This window comes from Ranitomeya variabilis, chromosome 2 (assembly GCF_051348905.1).
Source record: "Ranitomeya variabilis isolate aRanVar5 chromosome 2, aRanVar5.hap1, whole genome shotgun sequence".
Taxonomy (NCBI): Eukaryota; Metazoa; Chordata; class Amphibia; order Anura; family Dendrobatidae; genus Ranitomeya; species Ranitomeya variabilis.
In genome coordinates this window covers 1,099,678,388-1,099,701,231 of record NC_135233.1, presented here as the reverse complement: position 1 = coordinate 1,099,701,231, position 22,844 = coordinate 1,099,678,388, and the positions used below count along the sequence as shown (strand labels likewise).

At 46.4% G+C, this 22,844-nt stretch overlaps 1 protein-coding gene across 19 annotated transcripts in view; it reads right to left on the bottom strand.

Moving 5' to 3' along the window:
- The window catches only part of OTOF (otoferlin), a 298,562-nt gene that overhangs the window by 173,699 nt on the left and 102,019 nt on the right, over positions 1-22,844 (bottom strand). For 17 of the 19 annotated variants that reach the window (XM_077291809.1, XM_077291810.1, XM_077291826.1 and 14 more), the window contains exons 3-4: positions 11,716-11,804; positions 9,455-9,554 (exon numbers count right to left, since the gene is read on the bottom strand). In XM_077291809.1, the coding sequence (XP_077147924.1) occupies positions 9,455-9,554; positions 11,716-11,804 (189 nt within the window). Of the gene's footprint in view, positions 1-3,473; positions 3,492-9,454; positions 9,555-11,715; positions 11,805-12,635; positions 12,716-22,844 lie in introns of those variants that run through there. The other 2 variants (XM_077291827.1, XM_077291828.1) reach the window with 2 other exon arrangements.

The window sequence follows — 22,844 nt, the reverse complement described above, 5'->3', positions numbered from 1 at the left end:
CACACAGGAGAGGATTAGATACACGGCTCAGCAGACAGTATCACACAGGAGAGGATTAGATACACGGCTCAGCAGTCAGCATCACACAGGATAGGATTAGACACACAGCTCAGCAGTCAGCATCACACAGGATAGGATTAGATACACAGCTCAGCAGTCAGTATCACACAGGATAGAATTAGATACACGGCTCAGCAGTCAGTATCACACAGGAGAGGATTAGATACACAGCTCAGCAGACAGTATCACACAGGAGAGGATTAGATACACGGCTCAGCAGACAGTATCACACAGGAGAGGATTAGATACACAGCTCAGCAGTCAGTATCGCACAGGATAGGATTAGATACACAGCTCAGCAGTCAGTATCACACAGGAGAGGATTAGATACACGGCTCAGCAGACAGTATCACACAGGATAGAATTAGATACACAGCTCCGCAGTCAGTATCACACAGGAGAGGATTAGATACACGGCTCAGCAGTCAGTATCACACAGGAGAGGATTAGATACACGGCTCAGCAGTCAGTATCACACAGGAGAGGATTAGATACACAGCTCAGCAGACAGTATCACACAGGAGAGGATTAGATACACAGCTCAGCAGTCAGTATCACACAGGAGAGGATTAGATACACGGCTCAGCAGTCAGTATCACACAGGATAGGATTAGATACACGGCTCAGCAGTCAGTATCACACAGGATAGGATTAGATACACGGCTCAGCAGACAGTATCACACAGGAGAGGATTAGATACACGGCTCAGCAGACAGTATCACACAGGAGAGGATTAGATACACGGCTCAGCAGACAGTATCACACAGGATAGGATTAGATACACAGCTCAGCAGTCAGTATCACACAGGAGAGGATTAGATACACGGCTCAGCAGACAGTATCACACAGGATAGAATTAGATACACAGCTCCGCAGTCAGTATCACACAGGAGAGGATTAGATACACGGCTCAGCAGTCAGTATCACACAGGAGAGGATTAGATACACGGCTCAGCAGTCAGTATCACACAGGAGAGGATTAGATACACAGCTCAGCAGACAGTATCACACAGGAGAGGATTAGATACACAGCTCAGCAGTTAGTATCACACAGGAGAGGATTAGATACACGGCTCAGCAGTCAGTATCACACAGGATAGGATTAGATACACAGCTCAGCAGACAGTATCACACAGGATAGGATTAGATACACGGCTCAGCAGTCAGTATCACACAGGATAGGATTAGATACACGGCTCAGCAGTCAGTATCACACAGGAGAGGATTAGATACACGGCTCAGCAGTCAGTATCACACAGGAGAGGATTAGATACACAGCTCAGCAGACAGTATCACACAGGAGAGGATTAGATACACAGCTCAGCAGTCAGTATCACACAGGATAGGATTAGATACACAGCTCAGCAGTCAATATCACACAGGACAGGATTAGATACACGGCTCAGCAGTCAGTATCACACAGGAGAGGATTAGATACACAGCTCAGCAGACAGTATCACACAGGAGAGGATTAGATACACAGCTCAGCAGTCAGTATCACACAGGAGAGGATTAGATACACGGCTCAGCAGTCAGTATCACACAGGATAGGATTAGATACACGGCTCAGCAGTCAGTATCACACAGGAGAGGATTAGATACACGGCTCAGCAGTCAGTATCACACAGGAGAGGATTAGATACACGGCTCAGCAGTCAGTATCACACAGGAGAGGATTAGATACACAGCTCAGCAGACAGTATCACACAGGAGAGGATTAGATGTATATTCTTCTGCTCTCAGCAGTGTTTGTTACAGTGTGTCAGTGGTTCAGCTCACTGATGTTTGCCTGCACTGACACACTGTAACGAGCCGTCATCTCATGAGCAGGACTTGGTAACTAAAACACTGAAACCTTCAAACTTGGACATTTCCATTCACTGACAGAGGAGAAATGTAGTAAGATTACACAGGAACACAACATCCAGAGGAAAGCTGCGGACTGCTCCAGGTCGCTTCTAAATAATGGATGATAACAGAGACCAATAGCTTCAGTCTCCGGGGGGGGGCTGTCCCGCGGCTGCGGTCACAGGAGGGCAGTGTACACACATTGTCCACCAGATATAATTAACTTTCCAGAATTCATACTCCCAACAAAAAAAAAAAAGACGAGAACTATCCTCCTCCGGGGAGAAGAAGCGGAGCCGTTCATTACAGGTTACCATGGTAACAAGAAATGGTAAATGACAGAAGTGTACATGGTCGTTCCACCGGCGCCGTCCAACCCAAAATAAATGGTCACAGTGGGCGCTGGTGGATGACCGTGACACTTTAATTATGTGGTCCACAAAACCCCCCAAAAAAAGATCCACAAAGGCATGAACGGCAACATGATTTCCAGTGAGCACAATGGGGGTCTCTATATACCCTACTACTCCATTTACCGCCTATTAGTATCGCCCCAATCACTGTCTATATCACTAGTGGTCACACATGCTCAGTATCGCCCCAATCACTGTCTATATCACTAGTGGTCACACATGCTCAGTATCGCCCCAATCACTGTCTATATCACTAGTGGTCACACATGCTCAGTATCGCCCCAATCACTGTCTATATCACTAGTGATCGCACATGCTCAGTATCGCCCCAATCACTGTCTATATCACTAGTGGTCACACATGCTCAGTATCGCCCCAATCACTGTCTATATCACTAGTGGTCACACATGCTCAGTATCGCCCCAATCACTGTCTATATCACTAGTGATCGCACATGCTCAGTATCGCCCCAATCACTGTCTATATCACTAGTGGTCACACATGCTCAGTATCGCCCCAATCACTGTCTATATCACTAGTGGTCACACATGCTCAGTATCGCCCCAATCACTGTCTATATCACTAGTGATCGCACATGCTCAGTATCGCCCCAATCACTGTCTATATCACTAGTGGTCACACATGCTCAGTATCGCCCCAATCACTGTCTATATCACTAGTGGTCGCACATGCTCAGTATCGCCCCAATCACTGTCTATATCACTAGTGGTCACACATGCTCAGTATCGCCCCAATCACTGTCTATATCACTAGTGATCGCACATGCTCAGTATCGCCCCAATCACTGTCTATATCAGTGGTGGTCGCACATGCTCAGTATCGCCCCAATCACTGTCTATATCACTAGTGATCGCACATGCTCAGTATCGCCCCAATCACTGTCTATATCACTAGTGATCGCACATGCTCAGTATCGCCCCAATCACTGTCTATATCACTAGTGGTCGCACATGCTCAGTATCGCCCCAATCACTGTCTATATCACTAGTGATCGCACATGCTCAGTATCGCCCCAATCACTGTCTATATCACTAGTGATCGCACATGCTCAGTATCGCCCCAATCACTGTCTATATCACTAGTGATCGCACATGCTCAGTATCGCCCCAATCACTGTATACAGTAGCGTACCTACTGAGGGGGCAGAGGGGGCCATCGCCCCGGGCCCAGTCACATGAAGGGGCCCACTCGGAGCCAGGGCAGAACACCGCATAGGAGCAGAGTAGTATAATGTCTGCTCCCCTCTGACGGAGACTCTGCACGCTGCTAGCACACTAAGCACAGTGGCCGGCTGCAGTCTCCCCCCTGCAGTGAATGGTTTCGCCCGTCTGACCTGATCAAGAAGCTTTTCCTGGCTGCAGTTTTTCTTCACTCTGTGCACGCTGGGATTGGCTCAAGCACGCTGGGTCCTAGTGCCCACCTTGCTGTATTTCACTTACACTTCCTGGTCCTGCCTGCAGTGCAAACTTTATCAGTAAGTGCTGGGGATGGAACTTATTAGGTTTATTAAATTCAGGTATGTCACTGAGAGACCGTTGGGGTATTGTGGGGGCTGAAAGTGAGTGAGGGGGGCCAGAGTACTGGGGGGTGAATGTGAGCGCATGGGGGTATTGTGGGGGAGGGGAGACAGGGCACTGGGGGTGAATGTGAGACCATGGGGGTGTTGTGGGGGCAGAAGGTGGGTGAGGTGGGACAGGGCACTGAGTGGGTGTATGTGAGATGATGGGGGTATTGTGGGGGAGGGGGACAGGTCACTGGGGGCTGAATATTATAATGTTTAGTTATGATATTATATGTGATCCATCATGTAACATTTGCTGTCTGGGGAGGCTGGAGATGGGGGGTAGGGGCTTTTGATACGTACCACCTGGGTCTTTTATGAGTATTAGTATAAGGAGCCGCATACAGTAACCAAGAGCTGCATCACATTTACAGCACCACTGCAGCTTTTCTTTTATTTCATTGCTGGAGCGGTGCTGACAATCCGCTGTGTATATGGGAGCTGCGGGCCCATCATACTGTGTATAAGGGAGCTGCGGGCCCATCATACTGTGTATAAGGGAGCTGCGGGCCCATCATACTGTGTATAAGGGAGCTGCGGGCCCATCATACTGTGTATAAGGAAGCTGCGGGCCCATCATACTGTGTATAAGGGAGCTGTGGGTCCATCATACTGTGTATAAGAGAGCTGCGGGCCCATCATACTGTGTATAAGGGAGCTGCGGGCCCATCGTACTGTGTATAAGGGAGCTGCGGGCCCATCATACTGTGTATAAGGGAGCTGCGGGCCCATCATACTGTGTATAAGGGAGCTGCGGGCCCATCATACTGTGTATAAGGAAGCTGCGGGCCCATCATACTGTGATAAGGGAGCTGCAGGCCCATCATACTGTGTATAAGGAAGCTGCGGGCCCATCATACTGTGTATAAGGGAGCTGCGGGCCCATCGTACTGTGTATAAGGGAGCTGCGGGCCCATCATACTGTGTATAAGGAAGCTGCGGGCCCATCATACTGTGTATAAGGGAGCTGCGGGCCCATCATACTGTGTATACGGGAGCTGCGGGCCCATCATACTGTATATAAGGGAGCTGCGGGCCCATCATACTGTGTATAAGGGAGCTGCGGGCCCATCATACTGTGATAAGGGAGCTGCGGGCCCATCATACTGTGTATAAGGGAGCTGCGGGCCCATCATACTGTGTATAAGGAAGCTGCGGGCCCATCATACTGTGATAAGGGAGCTGCAGGCCCATCATACTGTGTATAAGGAAGCTGCGGGCCCATCATACTGTGTATAAGGGAGCTGCGGGCCCATCGTACTGTGTATAAGGGAGCTGCGGGCCCATCATACTGTGTATAAGGAAGCTGCGGGCCCATCATACTGTGTATAAGGGAGCTGCGGGCCCATCATACTGTGTATACGGGAGCTGCGGGCCCATCATACTGTATATAAGGGAGCTGCGGGCCCATCATACTGTGTATAAGGGAGCTGCGGGCCCATCATACTGTGTATAAGGGAGCTGCGGGCCCATCATACTGTGTATAAGGAAGCTGCGGGCCCATCATACTGTGTATAAGGGAGCTGCGGGCCCATCATACTGTGTATACGGGAGCTGCGGGCCCATCATACTGTGTATAAGGGAGCTGCGGGCCCATCATACTGTGTATAAGGGAGCTGCGGGCCCATCATACTGTGTATAAGGGAGCTGCGGGCCCATCATACTGTGTATAAGGGAGCTGCGGGCCCATCATACTGTGTATAAGGGAGCTGCGGGCCCATCATACTGTGTATAAGGGAGCTGCGGGCCCATCATACTGTGTATAAGGGAGCTGCGGGCCCATCATACTGTGTATAAGGAAGCTGCGGGCCCATCATACTGTGATAAGGGAGCTGCAGGCCCATCATACTGTGTATAAGGAAGCTGCGGGCCCATCATACTGTGTATAAGGGAGCTGCGGGCCCATCATACTGTGTATAAGGGAGCTGCGGGCCCATCATACTGTGTATAAGGAAGCTGCGGGCCCATCATACTGTGTATAAGGGAGCTGCGGGCCCATCGTACTGTGTATAAGGGAGCTGCGGGCCCATCATACTGTGTATAGAGGAGCTGCAGGCCCATCATACTGTGTATAAGGGAGCTGCGGGCCCATCATACTGTGTATAAGGAAGCTGCGGGCCCATCATACTGTGTATAAGGGAGCTGCGGGCCCATCGTACTGTGTATAAGGGAGCTGCGGGCCCATCATACTGTGTATAGAGGAGCTGCGGGCCCATCATACTGTGTATAAGGGAGCTGCGGGCCCATCATACTGTGTATAAGGAAGCTGCGGGCCCATCATACTGTGTATAAGGGAGCTGCGGGCCCATCGTACTGTGTATAAGGGAGCTGCGGGCCCATCATACTGTGTATAGAGGAGCTGCGGGCCCATCATACTGTGTATAAGGGAGCTGCGGGCCCATCATACTGTGTATAAGGAAGCTGCGGGCCCATCATACTGTGTATAAGGGAGCTGCGGGCCCATCGTACTGTGTATAAGGGAGCTGCGGGCCCATCATACTGTGTATAGAGGAGCTGCGGGCCCATCATACTGTGTATAAGGGAGCTGCGGGCCCATCATACTGTGTATAAGGAAGCTGCGGGCCCATCATACTGTGTATAAGGGAGCTGCGGGCCCATCATACTGTGTATAAGGAAGCTGCGGGCCCATCATACTGTGTATAAGGGAGCTGCGGGTCCATCATACTGTGTATAAGGGAGCTGCGGGCCCATCATACTGTGTATAAGGGAGCTGCGGGCCCATCATACTGTGTATAAGGGAGCTGCGGGTCCATCATACTGTGTATAAGGGAGCTGCGGGCCCATCATACTGTGTATAAGGAAGCTGCGGGCCCATCATACTGTGTATAAGGAAGCTGCGGGCCCATCATACTGTGTATAAGGGAGCTGTGGGCCCATCATACTGTATATAAGGGAGCTGCGGGTCCATCATACTGTGTATAAGGGAGCTGTGGGCCCATCATACTGTGTATAACGGAGCTGTGGGTCCATCATACTGTGTATAAGGGAGCTGGGAGCCATCATACTGTGTATCAAGGAGCTGTGGGCTCATCATACTGTGTATAAGGGAGCTGCGGGCCCATCATACTGTGTATAAGGAAGCTGCGGGCCCATCATACTGTGTATAAGGAAGCTGCGGGCCCATCATACTGTGTATAAGGAAGCTGCGGGCCCATCATACTGTGTATAAGGGAGCTGCGGGTCCATCATACTGTGTATAAGGGAGCTGCAGGCCCATCATACTGTGTATAAGGGAGCTGCGGGCCCATCATACTGCGTATAAGGGAGCTGCGGGCCCATCATACTGTATATAAGGGAGCTGCGGGTCCATCATACTGTGTATAAGGGAGCTGCGGGCCCATCATACTATGTATAAGGGAGCTGCGGGCCCATCATACTGTGTATAAGGGAGCTGCGGACCCATCATACTGCGTATAAGGGAGCTGCGGGCCCATCATACTGTGTATACAGGAGCTATGGGCCCATCATACTGTGTATAAGGGAGCTGCGGGCCCATATACTGTGTATAGGGGAGCAGTGGGGACATCATACTGTGTATAGGGGAGCTGTGGCCCCATCATATTGTGTATAAGGGAGCTGTGGGCCCATCATACTGTGTATAGGGGAGATGTGGGCCCATCATACTGTGTATAAGGGAGCTGTGGGCCCATATACTGTGTATAGGGGAGCAGTGGGGACATCATACTGTGTATAGGGGAGCTGTGGCCCCATCATACTGTGTATAAAGGAGCTGCGGGCCCATCATACTGTGTATAGGAAACTGTGAAGGCATATTGTGCATATGGGAGCTGTTGGCCCATTACACTGTATATAGGGGAGCTCTGGGGGGCATTATACTTTCTATAGTGGAGCTCTGTCAGCATTTACTGTGTATAGGGGAGCATTGGGCTCATACTATCTATAGGGGAGCAGTGGGAACATCATTTTGTGTAAATAGGGGAGCAGTGGGAACATCATACGGTGTATAGGGGAGTTATAGAATCACCATACTGTGTATAGGGGAGCTGTGGGGGCCTTATACTGTATATAGGGAAGCTTTAAGCTCACGATACTGTGTATAATGGAGCAGTACATGGGGGAACTTAGGGGACATTATTAAATGTTAAGTGGGCACTTAAGCATTATTGTTATAGGGGCACTCAGAGTATTGTGACCATCAAAGTTGCATATGGTCACAATATGGCGGTAAAGTCAATGTTCGTTTTTGTATATAGGTAGATTTATTTTCAATAACAGTAGGGTCATATTCTGAGGTTCCCCTATATTCACAACTAGAGTGCGCAACCGTAACTGTAATCAGGGTTAGCTGGTTAGGGGCCCACTCAGATGTTTCACCCCCCCTAAGTTGAAACCCTAGCTACGCCTCTGACTGTATATATCACTAGTGGTCGCACATGCTCAGTATCGCTCCAATCACTGTCTATCACTAGTAGTCGCACATGCTCAGTATCGCCCCAGTCACTGTATATATCACTAGTGGTCGCACATGCTCAATATCGCCCCAATCACTGTGTATATCACTAGTGGTCGCACATGCTCAGTATCGCCCCAATCACTGTATATATCACTAGTGGTCGCACATGCTCAGTATCGCCCCAATCACTGTATATATATCTAGTGGTCGCACATGCTCAGTATCGCCCCAATCACTGTATATATCACTAGTGGTCGCACATGCTCAGTATCGCCCCAATCACTGTATATATATCTAGTGGTCGCACATGCTCAGTATCGCCCCAATCACTGTATATATCACTAGTGGTCGCACATGCTCAGTATCGCCCCAATCACTGTATATATATCTAGTGGTCGCACATGCTCAGTATCGCCCCACTCACTGTATATATCACTAGTGGTCGCACATGCTCAGTATCGCCCCAATCACTGTCTAGATGACTAGTGGTCGCACATGCTCAGTATCGCCCCAATCACTGTATATATCACTAGTGGTCGCACATGCTCAGTATCGCCCCAATCACTGTATATATCACTAGTAGTCGCACATGCTCAGTATCGCCCCAATCACTGTATATATCACTAGTGGTCGCACATGCTCAGTATCGCCCCAATCACTGTATATATCACTAGTGGTCGCACATGCTCAGTATCGCCCCATTCACTGTATATATATCTAGTGGTCGCACATGCTCAGTATCGCCCCAATCACTGTATATATCACTGGTGGTCGCACATGCTCAGTTTCGCCCCAATCACTGCCTATATCAGAGGCGTCGCTCATGCTCAGTTTTGCCTCATTCAGGCAGCAGATTTGGGAGAATTATTCTGATTGGTGGGATTCCCAGCGGCCGCACCCCGAGCCATTATACAATCATCATCTATATTAGGACGGGTGATTATGTTGTTTACAGGACAAACCATTTAAGTTTTTGCATGATCACTTTAAGGACCACCTTACAAATTTCTAGAAAAGATAGATAAAGCACATGTCCTGTATATGTGGCCACCTGGGAGACCACTCCACACAGGACCACAGTGCGCAGAGCAGCGGTGGCGTCACAGTGTCACCTACGCGGATGGCCGAGTTGTTGTCATCGATCAGGGTGTCCGACACTTCCAGCTGCGCCTCTTCAACCACCTTCTGGAGAACCATCCGAAACGTCCCAATAAGTCTGAAATTAAAAAAATATTCATATCTTTATCTATATAAACCAGGATCATGTCACCCAGCTTTTTGATGATCCTGAATGGCACTGCATGGCTGCAGTCAGTCCCTACGTCACGGCCGTCAGTCTTCACTGCACCTCTGCTGTTCTATTCAGAAAATAATCACACTATGGATATAAAGCTGCAGTGGGATGACCGGAAGAGTTGTCATAGGTACTAAACAGCAAAGGGACGGTATTGGGAAAACTGGAGGACGTGTGGTGGCCGCCATATTGTCTGTGCTCCACGGTGTGTAATACCCTGCGGAGAGCGAGGACGAGGAGCGTGAATTATTGAGGTCCGGGCCGGAGCAAGCGATTTCTGCGGAGATCTTTCCTCCTCCTTCTGATACATTATTTATCCGCATCTCGCACATTCTGCGACTCCGTGTCATTGATAATTCACGTCTCTCCGTCTCCTCCACCCGAGACAGAGGCCGGAAACCAAGGGGTTAATGTGATGGGAAAGACCCCGGGAGATCAGTGTCCAAAATAGTATCATACTATAGCGTAATACCACAGCGTAATCGCAGTGCCCCAATAATAACATCCACAGTGCCCCATAATAACAGCGATATCCACAGTGCCCCCATAATAACAGTGATATCCACAGTGCCCCCATAATAACAGCGATATCCACAGTGCCCCCATAATAACAGTGATATCCACAGTGTCCCATAATAACAGTGATATCCACAGTGCCCCATAATAACAGTGATATCCACAGTGCCCCCATAATAACAGTGATATCCACAGTGCCCCATAATAACAGCGATATCCACAGTGCCCCCATAATAACAGTGATATCCACAGTGTCCCATAATAACAGTGATATCCACAGTGCCCCATAATAACAGTGATATCCACAGTGTCCCATAATAACAGTGATATCCACAGTGTCCCATAATAACAGTGATATCCACAGTGCCCCATAATAACAGTGATATCCACAGTGCCCCATAATAACAGTGATATCCACAGTGCCCCCATAATAACAGTGATATCCACAGTGTCCCATAATAACAGTGATATCCACAGTGCCCCATAATAACAGTGATATCCACAGTGTCCCATAATAACAGTGATATCCACAGTACCCCCATAATAACAGTTATATCCACAGTGCCCCCATAATAACAGTGATATCCACAGTGCCCCCATAATAACAGTGATATCCACAGTGCCCCCATAATAACAGTAATATCCACAGTGTCCCATAATAACAGTGATATCCACAGTGCTCCATAATAACAGTGATATCCACAGTGCCCCATAATAACAGTGATATCCACAGTGCCCCCATAATAACAGTGATATCCACAGTGCCCCATAATAACAGTGATATCCACAGTGCCCCCATAATAACAGTGATATCCACAGTGCCCCCATAATAACAGTGATATCCACAGTGCCCCCATAATAACAGTGATATCCACAGTGCCCCCCATAATAACAGTGATATCCACAGTGCCCCATAATAACAGTGATATCCACAGTGCCCCCATAATAACAGTGATATCCACAGTGCCCCCATAATAACAGTGATATCCTTAGGTGGGCTAGTCTCGGCAGGTCTCCTCTGGGTTTTCTCCCTGTGATCAGTGACGTTATGAGGTGACGGCGTCTTTTCTTAATCATTTAATAATTCATCTCCATTGTTTGGGGGTCAGGATCGGATGTCGCCCTTTCTTCTGGCGGTGAGGCCTCCATTATTTATCAGCGGCCTCCGTTATTCGCCCCCTCCGGTTAGTGAGGCCTGTCCCCGGACATCAGCTTCGGCCGCAGTCACACTTGCAATAATCACTTGTGACTTTTCACTATTTATTTTTTATAGAAATATTTCTGTTACTCGACGTCTTTAGCTCGGTGTTTTCTCCTTGTGGGAAACAGGCAATGCATCATGGGAGACAAGTATGCAAATGAGGCTTCCTCCAGAAGGAAGAAATCTGCCTCTTTAGCGCCACCTGCAGGCAGTTACTATTTCATGCAATGTTCGATCCATTACATGTGAAACGTGAGCAGAGATATCACCCAGTACTTGTAGTGGATTCCACCTGTCCGCCATTCTTTACACTGCAGCACTGCCCTGCAGACACAGGACTGACAGCGGGGAGGAGGCCGCACTCACCTGTTAGTGAAGACTTTGCTGTAGTTAAACACTTGTATTTCCAGCATCTCGTTCCCATCTATGTTACTGGCGATTGGCCAGCGAAAAGTCTGGAAGAAAAGGGGAGCTGCGTTACTCCAGGGCTCATACATACCACTGCCATATAATGCTGACATATTTCACCAAAATACCACAAGCATATAATGCTGACATATACCACACACAACCCACTGCCATATAATGCTGACATATACCGCCCACATAGCACTGCCATATAATGCTGACATATTTTGCCCAAATTCCACTGCAATATAATGCTGACATGTACCATCCACATACCACTGCCATATAATGCTAACATATGCCACTGCTATATAATGCTGACATATACTATCCACATACCACTGCCATATAATGCTGACATGTACCGCCCACATACCACTGCCATATAATGCTGACATATGCCACTGCCATATAATGCTGACATATACCATCCACATTCCACTGCCATATAATGCTGACATGTACCACCCACATTACACTGCCATATTGTAAAAAAGACAGGCATTTAGTTCTCACATGGCTCTGCTAAATAGCTCCTTACTGTGTGTTCCCTCATTAACCCCGTGTTATGACACAACTGTCAGGTTGTCCGGGACCAGTGGCTCTTTCCCTGTCCCTATCTCTAGGAGGCGCCCTATTCCCCGGGATACTTCTGAAGGGGAAGATGCCGGGGTCTGTTCTCCTCCTTCACCCAGGGAAGAGGGGGCGCTACTGTGCCCAGCAGTATACCAACCCAACAAACAGGGCAATACAGACAGGGGTTAACTGAAAACTCCAGACATACAAAATATTCACTCACATATAACAGAGGAATGCACCGGGGCGTGCAGGAAGAGAAAAAAACAAAATAGAGAGAGGAAGGGAATTACCACACGTACAAACCAAGCTAAAGTCACAGATAACTCCTCCAACTCTCCTTCTCATACCAACTCCTTTCCCTCCATTAGCAATGCAGCAAATGCTAGCTCTGACAAGGATTAGTAGCAGAGCCCAGATTATAAAGGGAAAAGGAGTGGCTAACCGAGCACAGCTGAGCACAGGGATTTCCAACATGGCCGATTAACCCCTGTTATGCTACAAGAAATAAACACTTTTAAAATGAAGGAGAAGTGCTACTTCTCAGTGCAGGAGTAGGGACAATCAGAATCAGCGGTCTTCTGGCTCCTCTCTGTTGCAGAAACTCCATGACACTGTTCTGCCGGCCTCACTTGATGCCCAGCGGGCTGAGGATAGCCTCCCCATATGCTGTCACATAATTCCCACATAATACTGCCAAATAGTTCTCACGTATTTTTTTGCAAATACAGCTGTGGCAAAAATTAAGAGACCACTGCACAATGTTCAGTTTGTCTGATTTTTCTCTTTATAGGTATATTTTTGAGTGAAATATAAATTGTTCTTTTATTCTATAAACTACTGACAACATGTCTCCGAAGTTCCAAGCAATAAATTTTGGATTTTTTTTTACTGACAAACAAACATGGTCAAAATGAAAAAAAACCCCAGTGATTTCAGACCTCAAATAATGCAAAGAAAACAAGGTCATAACCATTTAGAAGCAACAATACTAATGTTTTACCTCAGGAAGAGTTCAGAAATCAATATTTTGTGGAATAACCATGATTGTTAATCACAGCTTCCATGCGTCTTGGCAGCTTTCCACCAGTCTCTCACACTGATCCTGGCACAAAAATGTCAGCCGTTCTTCTTTGTGTGATGGCTTGTGACTATCCATCATCCTCCTGATTACATTCCAGAGGTTTACAATGGGGTTCAGGTCTGGAGATTGGGCGGCCATGACAGGGATCTGATGTGCTGGTCTCAATTTTTGCCAGAGCTGTATATTCCACACAAGACTGCCACATTATACTGCACATATTTCCATATAGTTTTGACCTAATACTGCAATGTAGTTCCCACGTTAAGAGCTCCATTATAGCAATGTCATATAGTTCTCAATAACACTACCATATACAGTACAGACCAAAAGTTTGGACACATCTTCTCATTTAAAGACTTTTCGGTATTTTCATGACTATGAAAATTGTACATTCACACTGAAGGCATCAAAACTATGAATTATCACATGTGGAATTATATACTTAACAAAAAAGTGTGAAACAACTGAAATTATGTCTTATATTCTAGGTTCTTCAAAGTAGCCACCTTTTGCGTTGATGACTGCTTTGCACACTCTTGGCATTCTTTTGATGAGCTTCAAGAGGTAGTCACCGGGAATGGTCTTCACTTCACAGGTGTGCCCTGTCAGGTTTAATAAGTGGGATTTCTTGCCTTATAAATGGGGTTGGGGCCATCAGTTGTGTTGTGCAGAAGTCTGGTGGATACACAGCTGATAGTCCTACTGAATAGACTGTTAGAATTTGTATTATGGCAAGAAAAAAGCAGCTAAGTAAAGGAAAACGAGTGGCCATCATTACTTTAAGAAATGAAGGTCAGTCAGTCCGAAAAATTGGGAAAACTTTGAAAGTGTCCCCAAGTGCAGTTGCAAAAACCATGAAGTGCTACAAAGAAACTGGCTCACATGAGGACCGCCCCAGGAAAGGAAGACCAAGAGTCACCTCTGCTTCTGAGGATAAGTTTATCCGACTCACCAGCCTCAGAAATCGCAGGTTAACAGCTCAGATTAGAGACCAGGTCAATGCCACACAGAGTTCTAGCAGCAGACACATCTCTACAACAACTGTTAATAAGAAGAGACTTTGTGCAGCAGGCCTTCATGGTAAAATAGCTGCTAGGAAACCACTGCTAAGGACAGGCAACAAGCAGAAGAGACTTGTTTGGGCTAAAGAACACAAGGAATGGACATTAGACCAGTGGAAATCTGTGCTTTGGTCTGATGAATCCAAATTTGAGATCTTTGGTTCCAACCACCGTGTCTTTGTGTGACGCAGAAAAGGTGAACGGATGGACTCTACATGCCTGGTTCCCACCGTGAAGCATGGAGGAGGAGGTGTGATGGTGTGGGGGGGCTTTGCTGGTGACACTGTTGGAGATTTATTCAAAATTGAAGGCATACTGAACCAGCATGGCTACCACAGCATCTTGCAGCGGCATGCTATTCCATCCGGTTTGCATTTAGTTGGACCATCATTTATTTTTCAACAGGACAATGACCCCAAACACACCTCCAGGCAGTGTAAGGGCTATATGACCAAGAGGGAGAGTGATGGGGTGCTACGCCAGATGATCTGGCCTCCACAGTCACCAGACCTGAACCCAATCGAGATGGTTTGGGGTGAGCTGGACCGCAGAGTGAAGGCAAAAGGGCCAACAAGTGCTAAGCATCTCTGGGAACTTCTTCATGATTGTTGGAAGACCATTCCCGGTGACTACCTCTTGAAGCTCATCAAGAGAATGCCAAGAGTGTGCAAAGCAGTCATCAAAGCAAAAGGTGGCTACTTTGAAGAACCTAGAATATAAGACATAATTTCAGTTGTTTCACACTTTCTTGTTAAGTATATAATTCCACATGTGTTAATTCATAGTTTTGATGCCTTCAGTGTGAATTTACAATTTTCATAGTCATGAAAATACAGAAAAATCTTTAAATGAGAAGGTGTGTCCAAACTTTTGGTCTGTAATGTAGATCTCACATAACTCCGCCATATAGATCTCACATAACACCGCCATATAGATCCCACATAACTCCGCCATATAGATCTCACATAACACTGCCATATAGATCCCACATAACACCGCCATATAGATCCCACATTACACCGCCATATAGATCCCACATAACACCGCCATATAGATGTCACATAACACCGCCATATAGATCCCACATAACACCGCCATATAGATCCCACATAACACCGCCATATAGATCCCACATAACACCGCCATATAGATCCCACATAACTCCGCCATATAGATCCCACATAACACCGCCATATAGATCCCACATAACACCGCCATATAGATCCCACATAACACCGCCATATAGATCCCACATAACTCCGCCATATAGATCCCACATAACACCGCCATATAGATCCCACATAACACTGCCATATAGATCCCACATAACACCGCCATATAGATCCCACATAACACCGCCATATAGATCCCACATAACACCGCCATATAGATCCCACATAACACCGCCATATAGATCCCACATAACACCGCCATATAGATCCCACATAACACCGCCATATAGATCCCACATAACACCGCCATATAGATCCCACATAACACTGCCATATAGATCCCACATAACACCGCCATATAGATCCCACATAACACCGCCTTATAGATCCCACATAACACCGCCATATAGATCCCACATAACACCGCCATATAGATCCCACATAACACTGCCATATAGATCCCACATAACACCGCCATATAGATCCCACATAACACTGCCATATAGATCCCACATAACACCGCCATATAGATCCCACATAACACCGCCTTATAGATCCCACATAACACCGCCATATAGATCCCACATAACACCGCCATATAGATCCCACATAACTCCGCCATATAGATCCCACATAACACTGTAATGTAATTTCCAATAATAACGCCATCCATCACTATATACGTCCATGTTACTTTGCTCCTGGAGCTTCTTGCTGCTCTGTGCAATTATTCATCCCTGAGCCTCATCCTGCTCTTGTATGTAGAGTTCCTCCAAGAGAACGGTGTGGGGGGAGAACAAAGGGGCGGAGAAGCCCCCCAGCGCCCAGGACTCCGCTAATTCCCTGATAATCCGGCAGATAAGAATATTAATGATTGCCGGATTAAAGAGTCATGAAAACTTAAAGGGCCACAATTATAAAGTAAATTCCTTTTTCCAATTTATCAAGCCACGCCCCTACCTATCAAATACCTCCCACCGTGACCACACCCTCTTTTGGGATAAGCCCCGCCCTGTCAGGTATAGAATCTCCATGTTTTCCGGTAGATTTCTCGCAGTTAGTCACAGTTCACATTGACCAAGGTCGCCTTGTGACTCAGAGCGCGGAGCGGACGAGGCCGCATTCTCCACACTCATCTGATTATATCTGGAGCCATCCACAGTAGAGGTGACATTGTCCTTGTCCAGCACCAAGATGGCTTCTGATTCTTAAAGGGATCCTCCGTCATTTATTGCTCAGCCTTAATGAACTGAGCTGAGACTTTATGTTTGCAGATGTTATACTGTGTGATCAAAGACTGACAGTACTTACCTCCGGGCCAGACCATTATTACCCTCTCCAGGATCAGGTGACCAATAATGATCACTCCAAGAGCAAGGTGTATAATAACGTCCGAGGACACAAAGGAACCAAAGGTCACCTCTAAGCAACTAAAGGTCTCGCTAACATTAGATAGTGTTAATATTTGTCAGAATTCAACCAGAAAATCCAAAAGGAAAATGTCCGGACATCTGTTCATGAGCTGAATTCCCCAGAGAACGTCGGTCCTGCTGCAAGACAACAACCCAAAGCCGCAAGCTGTTCTACAAAAGAATGGTTACCGGAGGATAAAGAGGAAGTTCTGGAATGGCCTGGAATGTGGAAGGAGCGGACGTGAGCAGTTCATGGAGAAAATCCATGAACGTAACAGAGGTAAAGCTATTTTGTAGGGAGGAAAGGGCTAAAATTCGTCCATCCGATGTGCGGGAATAATCAGCAAAAGATGGAAACTTTTAGATGCAGCTATTGCTGCAGAAGAGGTCCCACCAGATACTGAGCGCAGGGGGTTCACATACTTCTGCTACTCACGGATATTTCCCATTTTTGTTGAATGAGGAAAATGATCAAAGTCAAATATTTTTGCCGCATTCGTTTAATTTGGTTCTTTATCTACTTTTGGGACTTTTTTTGTAGTTTTAGATCAAATTTATGCAGAAATACGGAAAATTCTGAAAAGTTCACAAACTTTTAAGCAGCAGTATATGTAGTAGTGGGACTCTGAGTAAATCAATGAGTACGGTCACATCTAGGATTTGTACATGACATTAATAAATGTAACAATTCACTACATTGTACCCATTAGATCCGAGTGCGGAGAGGGGGAAAGCATCCAAGTCCTCAGCGAGGGCAGATAACATTAGGAGGGACACACAGCAGAAGACTGAGGCAAGGAGACAGTGTATCTAGTAGTGGGAACCCTGAGTAAACCAAGGTGTACAGTCACATCTAGGATTTGTACAGGACATTAATAAATGTAACGATTCACTACATTGTACCCATTAGATCTGAGTGCGGAGAGGGGGAAAGCATCCAAGTCCTCAGGGATGGCAGATCACATTAGGAGGGACACACACCAGAAGACTGAGGCTAGGAGATATATCTTGTATCTCCTTTACTTCTAGTGCTGCATCAATTAAATTCAAGTTTTTGCAAAAACTGATTTTTTTTTTATTGTATCCAAAATGTGACAGTCTCAAAAGATAAAGACAAATAAAAGGATGAATGCAGATTTCTGGAATGACAAAGATGAAATAAACCTGAAACGCAGAAGATACAGTAACGAGTTGTCGGTGCGGCTCGGAGAGTTTGCGGCTAATGACGGCAGACACAATCCGGCCCCAAAGGTCTCATTTATTTCTCACCGCAAGTCTCAGACGGAAGGTTCACAGCAGAGAAGACTGGCGGCTCATTAGCAGTGATCTCTGCTTCTTCCACCGCCGCTGACATTCTTATATTTAGTATCTGGGACCCCCGAGAGATGGTGACGTGTGCCCCGGGAGATGAAGAACATTAAACAGTTCTGGGTTCTGATATTGAGGCCTCCAGAAATGTGATCGCCTTGGTTTACAGATGATTTTCTCCCTGCCTCGTGACAACCACGTGTAGGGGCGGCGCACCTAGCGCCATCAATGTGTCTACCAAGGACGCGCTTCGGAAGAAAAAACAAAAATGTTAACTGCTGATGGACCTTTGCCTTTTTGTTTGACCCACAGATAACGTATTTTCCAACTTCTCACCTTGAGATGGTGTTTTGTTTATGCAAACACGCTGGGTTTTTTGGGGAAAAAAATTATTGGGGCTCCAAATTTTGCAATGCAACTACAAGTAACATTTACAAAAAATGTCATAGTCGCCCCTTATCCGAGTCATGACTTATTTTACTTACAATTTGCTACCTAATTGCAAAACAAAGCAAATTTCCTCCGAACTCTTTGTTTAGAAAATTCCTGAAAATGTTACACCAATGTGCTGATGTAGAGTCTGTGCAGCATCTGTGCATAGCCGGCAGTGCTGAGAGTTCTCATACAGATCTGACAGTACATTGTTCCTGGCGCTGTCAGTTTACTCAGCTGACCCCTTCTTTTTCTTAGTGTTAGGGCGCAGTCAGACGGCGGTATAAATCGGAGCGAGATCGGAATGAAATGTTTGGACTGGTGGGCGGGCCTCCCAACCCGAGCGAGACAGCTTCATATATTTCTAGGTGGCTGTTCCACTCATGAGAGCCACCGGCCAGTTAAGCAGTGCATTCTGATCTCGCTCTGATTTATATGGACGTCTCACTGCGCTCTTAGAGAGAGCAGCAAGTTGTAAATGGCAGATCAGATTGTAGAGAGGGGGAAAGCATCGACATCTTCATGGAGGGCAGATCACACCAGGTGGGACATCAAGAAAAGAACATTTTGAGACTAGGGAATGTATCATATACCTCCCAACATCAAGGGAGTAGTATTTAAGCAAATATGGCTTTAATTTCATTTTTTTGTTTGGGGGGTGGGGTTTATAAATGTTCTTTGGAAAGGACTAAAAATGACTTAAAACTGTGTAACTATCATTAAAGTTTGTTGTTTTAACCCTCACTGACCTACAGTGGAATATATACAGTATGTTGATTACTTTATTTTAATGATGGGGAGGGGGTGTGGTTTTTAAAATTAACTTTTAATCTCCTCATGCAAGTAAGGTAGTACTAGTCCAACAACGAGTCCCTTCCCCAGACTAGTCCTGTCCCAGTCACTCAGATTACACCTTCCTGTTTGTGACTAACATCTTGTATACAATCACCGTTATAATAATAGCCAGCACAACAGTTACATGATAGGTCAGGTCCCCTTTAAAGTTTGTAAAGTTTATATTTGCTTCCTAAATGCAAAATTAGGCAACTTTCTAAATAGTCTTCAATAACAACGTACTGCCCTTTTCCTGTTGTAGAGTCTGTGCAGCTCCTGTACGTAGCTAGCTACTCTGCAATATGACAAAAACACATCAGAGCTGTGTCCCTCGCTCTGTCAGTCTTCTCTTCTCTACTCCTCTCTTTTCTAAGTGTTATAAATAGCAAAAGGCAGGTGAGGAGGTTATTCATGGCTCACAATGTGGAGAGGGGGAAAGCATCCAAATCTTCAGAGAGGGCAGATGACACCAGGAGGTACATACACACAAAAGGAAGGTATGAAGCAAAGAAAAAGTGGTGAACGACATATCGAGGGTCTGAAAATGAAGAAAGGACTAAAAATTACAAATAGAAACTTATTTCTGCCCTAGTAATATCAAGAAGAATGAATGAAATCATGATAATCACCCTGGCACGAAGCATATGCCAATCATGTCCACAGTCAGCTTCGATGCGAATGACCCACTGGTGACAAATGGACAATACCACCCATCATTTCAATATTATTTGGCTATACTTGGCATCAGCGTGTGATGTCTCGTCATCTATCTCTAGATCTAGGGTTGACCATCTGTCACATTACAATACACGGGCACCCCTTCCCCCACCAGGGACGGTCTGCCAGGGTATGCGTACACGTGCCATGCTCTGCAGCTGCAGTCATTCATCTCCATTTAGATAGTAATGCTTTTAATTGATGTCGTCTCAGCTGGCAGGATCCTCATTAACCCCCAAATGATGAGCTTCATGGTCTATCTGCTCAAGGCGACACATAGGCTCCGACGCCAGGACGCCACATTCATGCTAAAGCTTCATAGTGGGCACCTGTCAGGGAAGGGAAATCCACATGGCCGGCGTCTTATATGACCAGTGAAATAGAGACATTTCCATTGTGGAAGAAGCCCAAGCAGCACAGAGTATTTCAGGAAAGGAGAATTCTGATCTATCGGGAATGATTACCTGCAAGGGACAGGTTCCCGTGCTGCATACAGGACTTCATGACAAGTGTGCTCGTCTACTAAGGATTACATAGTGGAAGGCTTGGAGTCTCTACCGCAGTACAGAGTATTTCAGCAGTAGACACGGTCTCTTATAATTCACTGTAAGGACATAAGTAATTGTGATCTCTCCGGACCCCCGGATGCAGAGCTGAGGTTCCCCCCTTTACTCCTAATAACAGGAATTAATGTTACGGAGCGAGCGCTTGTGTTTTATTGTTGCTTTTCTCTTCCTCATTGTTGTGTTTTGTGAACAATCAGTGAAGAATCTGCGTGAAATAATTCACTTAGGACGAGGCGCTGTTACTTCATCTTCTTGCCTGCGGCTTCCAGTCGTTTAATGAGCTCTGATTCATCACATTTATTGCTCTCTGGAAGGATTGAGCCGCTGCCTGATGGTGCCGGGGGCAGCGCCGAGCCGCACACTGCGACGCCGCAACCTGCGCTGACAAAGAACCAAACACGAGAACGGGGAGCGGTGACTATAACGACAGAAACAACCAAGAAAGTAGTCAGAGCCGGAGCCAAAAAGGCCGAGAACAAGAACAAATCCATATAAGAAGCCGGAGAAAAGGAGGCAGAGAACAAGAACAAATCCATATAAGAAGCCGGAGAAAAGGAAGCCGAGAACAAGAACAAATCCATGTAAGAAGCTGGAGAAAAGGAAGCTGAGAACAAGAACAAATCCATGTAAGAAGCTGGAGAAAAGGAGGCAGAGAACAAGAACAAATCCATATAAGAAGCCGCAGAAAAGGAGGCAGAGAACAAGAACTAATCCACATAAGAAGCCGGAGAAAAGGAGGCAGAGAACAAGAACAAATCCATGTAAGAACCTGGAGAAAAGGAGGCCGAGAACAAGAACAAATCCATATAAGAATCCGGAGAAAAGGAGGCAGAGAACAAGAACAAACCCATGTAAGAAGCCGGAGTCAAGGAGGCCGAGAACAAGAACAAATCCATATGAGAAGCCAGAGAAAAGGAGGCAGAGAACAAGAACAAATCCATATAAGAAGCCAGAGAAAAGGAGGCAGAGAACAAGAACAAATCGATATAAGAAGCCAGAGAAAAGGAGTCAGAGAACAAGAACAAATCCATGTAAGAAGCCGGAGAAAAGGAGGCAGAGAACAAGAACAAATCCATGTAAGAAGCCGGAGCCAAGGAGGCCGAGAACAAGAACAAATCCATATAAGAAGCCGGAGTCAAGGAGGCCGAGAACAAGAACAAATCCACATAAGAATCCGGAGAAAAGGAGGCAGAGAACAAGAACAAACCCATGTAAGAAGCCGGAGTCAAGGAGGCCGAGAACAAGAACAAATCCATATGAGAAGCCAGAGAAAAGGAGGCAGAGAACAAGAACAAATCCATATAAGAAGCCAGAGAAAAGGAGGCAGAGAACAAGAACAAATCGATATAAGAAGCCAGAGAAAAGGAGTCAGAGAACAAGAACAAATCCATGTAAGAAGCCGGAGAAAAGGAGGCAGAGAACAAGAACAAATCCATGTAAGAAGCCGGAGCCAAGGAGGCCGAGAACAAGAACAAATCCATATAAGAAGCCGGAGTCAAGGAGGCAGAGAACAAGAACAAATCCATATAAGAAGCCGGAGAAAAGGAGGCAGAGAACAAGAACAAATCCACGTAAGAAGCTGGAGAAAAGGAGGCAGAGAACAAGAACAAATCCATATAAGAAGCCGGAGTCAAGGAGGCAGAGAACAAGAACCAATCCATATAAGAAGCCGGAGAAAAAAAGGCAGAGAACAAAAACAAATCCACGTAAGAAGCTGGAGAAAAGGAGGCAGAGAACAAGAACAAATCCATATAAGAAGCCGGAGTCAAGGACAAATCCATATAAGAAGCTGGAGAAAAGGAGGCAGAGAACAAGAACAAATCCATATAAGAAGCCGGAGAAAAGGAGGCAGAGAACAAAGAACAAATCTATATAAGAAGCCGGAGAAAAGGAGGCAGAGAACAAGAACAAATCCATATAAGAAG